This window comes from Salvelinus sp. IW2-2015, unplaced genomic scaffold (genome assembly GCF_002910315.2).
Source record: "Salvelinus sp. IW2-2015 unplaced genomic scaffold, ASM291031v2 Un_scaffold5307, whole genome shotgun sequence".
NCBI lineage: Eukaryota > Metazoa > Chordata > Actinopteri > Salmoniformes > Salmonidae > Salvelinus > Salvelinus sp. IW2-2015.
The window spans coordinates 19,114-24,305 of NW_019946572.1; the positions used below are offsets into that span (position 1 = coordinate 19,114).

The 5,192-nt window shown below is 44.4% G+C and overlaps 1 protein-coding gene across 1 annotated transcript in view; it reads left to right on the plus strand.

The window, feature by feature from the left end:
- Window positions 1–4,461, plus strand: part of LOC112078142 (voltage-dependent T-type calcium channel subunit alpha-1G-like) — a gene marked incomplete at its 3' end in the record, with an annotated part of 22,046 nt that extends 17,585 nt beyond the window's left edge. The window contains exons 4-5 of the mRNA XM_024144463.1: window positions 3,397–3,613; window positions 4,355–4,461. Coding sequence (XP_024000231.1) covers window positions 3,397–3,613; window positions 4,355–4,461 — 324 coding nt within the window. The remainder of the gene's footprint in view (window positions 1–3,396; window positions 3,614–4,354) is intronic.
- Window positions 4,462–5,192: the final 731 nt, after the last annotated feature.

The following is a 5,192-nucleotide window of genomic DNA, read 5'->3' on the forward strand; positions in this document are numbered from 1 at the left end:
CACAAATCGTGGTTATACAATGAGAATAGTAGCCAAACTGCAAACAAAATGTCGGGAGAAATCTTGGGAGAGGCACCTAATCTAATCAATAACTAATCATAAACTTGACWAAAAAATACAGGTTGGACAGCAAATGAAAGATACATTAGTTCTTAATGCAACCGCTGTGTTAGATTTTTAAAATGAACGTTACTACGACATACAGCGTGTGTTAAAGCGAGACCGCACCGAAATTAATGGCGGAATAATAGTTAGTACGAATTAACATCATAAATAGTTCTTACTATTTGATGAGCTGTGGAATTAGCAGCAAACGTTAGCCGTGTGGTGCAGACGTGTCAGCATAACGCAGAACAAAGAAAATCCCGAAAATCGCAATATACTGATATAAACTGATATAACTCGGTTTAAAATAACTACATTATGATGTTTTTAACACGTATATCGAATATAATCAGAGCCGGATATATCTAGCGCCTATAACAACAGCTTTTCAGGACGCAATCCTGAGGTCTGTCTCGCGTCATGACGAACGTAGAAAAGACTGCACACCCGGTTCCAAGAGCTCTTGTTCGGCCTCAGATCTACCTAGACACCCCATTCCAATTCTCACTGCTTACTGACATCTAGGGGAAGGCGTATGCAGTGCATGTAGACCCATAGATTACATGCAAATTAATAAACTGACCCTGGAACAGAGCCCCCGATTTCAGATTTCTCACTTCCTGAAAGGAAGTTTGCTGCAAAATGAGTTCTGTTTTACTCACAGATATAATTCAAACGGTTTTAGAAACTAGAGAGTGTTTTTCTATCCAATAGTAATAATAATATGCATATTGTACGAGCAAGAATTGAGAACGAGGCATTTTAATTTGGGAACAAATTTTTACAAAGTCGAAATGGCGCCCCCCTATTGAGAAAAGAGTTAACTTCTTGACGCACGGATCCCGTTACCGGGATCATTTATCAACAACAACCGCTAAACTGCAGAGTGCCAAATTCAAAAATAATACTAAAAATATTTATAATCATGAAATCACAAGTGAAATATACCAAAACACAGCTTAGCTTCTTGTTAATGCACCTATCGTGTCAGATTTTGAAAATATGCTTTACAGCGAAAGCAATCCAAGCGTTTGCTCGTTCACTAGACAAAACACTAAGAACAGCTAGCCTTAAATTAGCTTGGTCACGAAAGTCAGAAAAGCAATAAAATTTATCGCTTACCTTTGATAATCTTCGGATGTTTGTACTCACGAGACTCCCAGTTACACAATAAATGTTATTTTTGTTCGATAAAGATTAGTTTTATAACCAAAAACCGCCATTTGGTTTGCGCGTTATGTTCAGAAAACCACAGGCTCGTTCTGGTCCTGAAGGGCAGACGAGGGCAGACGAAAATTCCAAAAGGTATCCGTAATGTTCGTAGAAACATGTCAAAAGTTTTTTATAATCAATCCTCAAGTTGTTTTTAACATACATAATCGATAATATTTCAACCGGACGGTAACCTATTCAATACAGAGAAAGAAAATGTCGAGCTACATCTGTCGCGCGCAGGAACTAATCAAAGGACACCTGGCGCGTTTTGAAAAATCTCGCTAATTTTTCCAAAATAAAATCTTGAAACTATGTCTAAAGCCTGGTCACAGCCTGAGGAAGCCATTGGAAAAGGAATTTGGTTGATACCCCTTTAAATGGAGGCGGCGTTTTTCCAAATAAAAGGGGCACTTCCGGGTTGGAATTTTCCTCAGGTTTTCGCATTGCCATATGAGGTCTGTTATACTCACAACATTATTTTAACCAGTTTTGGAAACTTTAGAGTGTTTCCAATCCCAATGCTACTACTTATATGCAATTCATAGCCGTTCTGGGCTGGGGTAACAAGCAGTTTACTGCGGCGGCACCTTATTCATCCAAGCTACTCAATACTGACCCCCCCTTTCCCAAAGAAGCTTTAATGAAATGCAGATGGTGTACAGAGCGACGTGGGAAGCAGGACACGCTGAGTTTTGGAAGACCTTGGGAATTTTCTAAACCATCCGCCCACTCTCCCTCGCTCTCTCTCTCTTTTTCATCCCATCTTGCTAGCCTGTGTCTTGGTCATTCCAGTCCAGTAGACTAGCGCATTTCTGCCCTCACCTCGCCCTTTCTCTCCTTCTGCGCCTCTTTTGAATCTCTCCTCTGTTTCCTTTACTCTCTTCATCATTCTTTCTGACCACTCCTTTTTTTCCTGCTTTGCTGTGTACCTCTGTTTCTCTCTCTGCTCTCTCTCAATCTCTTCGTCTCCTCCTCTCCTCTCTCCTCTCTCTCTCATCATCGTCTCTCTCCCTCTCACGTCGTCGCTCTCTCTCTCTCTCTCTCTCTCTCTCTCCTTCTCTCTGGCGGCTAGCTCGCCAATCTAACCCCTGAAGCCACAGCTAACTCCTCACTCCAATCTCTCTCCTGCTACTTCTCCTCCTGCTGCTCTTTCTTCGTCTCTCTCCATCTCTCTCTCTCTCTTCTCTCCCTCTTTCTACTCCTGCTCCCCTTTTTCAGTTCTCTTAAACTCTTTTCTTTACTTTTCTTCTCTCTTTCTCTTTTCTCTCTTTCTCTTTCTCTTTCTTCTTTCTCTTTCTCGCTCTCTCTCTCTTCTCTCTCAGTCTGCTTCTGCCTCCTTTCTCTCTATCTCGCTCTCTCCCTACTCCAATCTCTCCTCTTCTCTCTGCTCTCTCTCTCTCTCTCTCTCTATTCCTCTCTCTCTTCTTCTACTTTCATCTTCCTTCCTCTCAACTTTCCCTCTATTCTCTTTTCACGTCTCTTCTCATCAGCCTAATACGCTTCTCTTTCTCGAATCCTCTTTTCATGCCTCACTTCTCTGTCTATTGTGGTTCTCTCCTTTTGTGTTATAAACAATGTGACAAGTGACTGTAGTACCACTCCTATCTCTATAGTTAGTAGCTGTTGGTAGCTCTGTTGTCTGCTGGTCAAGGACATAGTAGGCTACTGGTCTAGCTGGCATCTTCTGGCCCTCAGAACCCAGTGATTTAATACACTTCTAACCCTGTGGCATAAATTATAAATGATCTCAGCAGAAAAAGCATACCAATGCTTTATTTATTTGTTTTACCACAATAAAGACATAAACAATATGGTTTCAGTTAGTTTCAGTAACTCTGAGTCCAGTGCCAGTTCTGTGCCAGTCTCCCCTCTGCCACTAGTGCAATGATGTTGTCTGTCTGGTCTGTCATTCTGTGTGTCAACAATTACTTATTTCATGTGTGTTGTTGTGAGTGAGGGGAGAGAGTGTGTGAGAGTGTGTGAGAGTGTGTGAGAGAGTGTGTGAGGTCTCTGTAAAAAAGTGGTCAGACCTCCAGGAAACTCCAGAAAGAGGCTGAATCTCTCTCTGTCCCCCAGATGGAGATACTCGATCCCGGGGAGCCATTGGAGGACAACCTGCTAAGCGTACGGAAGTCAACGGTGGGCCGCACCCACTCGCTACCCAATGACAGCTATATGTTCCTGCCTCTGGAGCCCTTCGGATCCCCAGGAGCCGGCCTGGGCCCTGGTTTAGCCTCACAGACACAGACTACAGGACCACAGCACATAGAGACCATCAACAAGGCCCTGTCAGGTACAGTACAGACACTCCCTCTACACGCTGACACTGTTCACACACACACACACACAGGCACGCACACACCAAACAGGTCACTCAACATCCAAGACGATATTCGATGGCCGTCCAGGTCCCAGGACTTTCGGGAGAAGACATCAAAACTGGCCAGGAGGGGCAACGACGAGTGCTCTTACCATCAGGTAGGGTTGTGGTTTGTCAGGGCGAATGGGGATGGTAGATGGGAGTTTTTTAAGAGCTCCTGTCGAGTGTCCAATCCCAGCGTTCAATCCCAGCGTTCAATCCCAGTGCCACTCTTTCATTTGACCCTATCCCAAACTTTAACCCTTACCKTAATCATTCTGAATAACTGCCTAAACTTTTACATTGTTTATCACCCCACAACCCCCCACAAACAAACGTCGGACATTGAAGTCAGACCGTGAGACCTTGTTGCACGCACTCACTCACTCACTCACTCACTCACTCACTCACTCACTCACTCACTCACTCACTCACTCACTCACTCACTCACTCACTCACTCACTCACACATACACACTCACTCACACATACAAACTCACTCATACACACTCACTCTACTCAGCATGCTTTCCCCTCAATAAAAGTGTTCAGGAAAACCAAAAGTCATTTCCAGAACAGTAGGACCTGGAGCCAACCTTACCCACACATACTGTTTTGAAAATGACTTTTTATTTTTGTGTGTAAAGAACAATCTGTGTTGTTTGTGTTTCCTCAGGCTCATGTACCTCGCTACGGACCCAACCAGACGACAGACCCAGCAGTCCTCACAGCCTTTCACACTCCCAGAGTATACACACTCTCAGCCGCACGCTCCGCAGACAGGTGAGCCACACACACACACAGCCACACAAACACACAGCCACACACAGGAAGAGAGATCAGGAGAAGAGAGAAGGACATGAAAGAACAGAGAGGAAGGACAGGAAGAACAGAGAGGTAAGGACAGGAAGAACAGAGAGGAAGGAAAGGAAGAACAGAGAGGAAGGACCGGAAGACAGAGAGGAAGGACAGGACGGAACATAAGAGGGCAGGACAGGAAGAATCAGAGAGGAAGGACAGGCAAGAACAGAGAGGAAGTACAGGAAGAACAGAGAGGAAGGACAGGAAGAACAGAGCAGGAAGGAAGGAAGAAGAGAGAGGAAGGATCAGGAAGAACAGAGAGGAAGGAATGAAGAAAGAGAGGAAGGACCAGTAAGAACAGAGAGGAAGGAACAGGAAGAACAGAGAGGAAGGGACAGGAAGTAACAGAGAGGAAGGACAGGTTAGAACAGAGAGGAAGGACAGGAGAAACAGAGAGGAAGGACAGGAAGAAAACAGAGAGAAGGAACAGGAAGAACAGAGAGGAAGGAAAGGAAGAACAGAGAGGAAGTTACAGGAAGACAGAGAGGAAGGACAGGAACGAAAGAGAGGAAGGACAGAAGAAGTAGAGAGGAAGGTAAAGTGAAAGAACAGAGGTAGGAATGGACATGGAAGAACCGAGGATGGCAGGACAGGAAGAACAGAGAGGAAGGACATGAAGAACAGAGAAGGAAGGTTTTTACAGGAAGAACAGA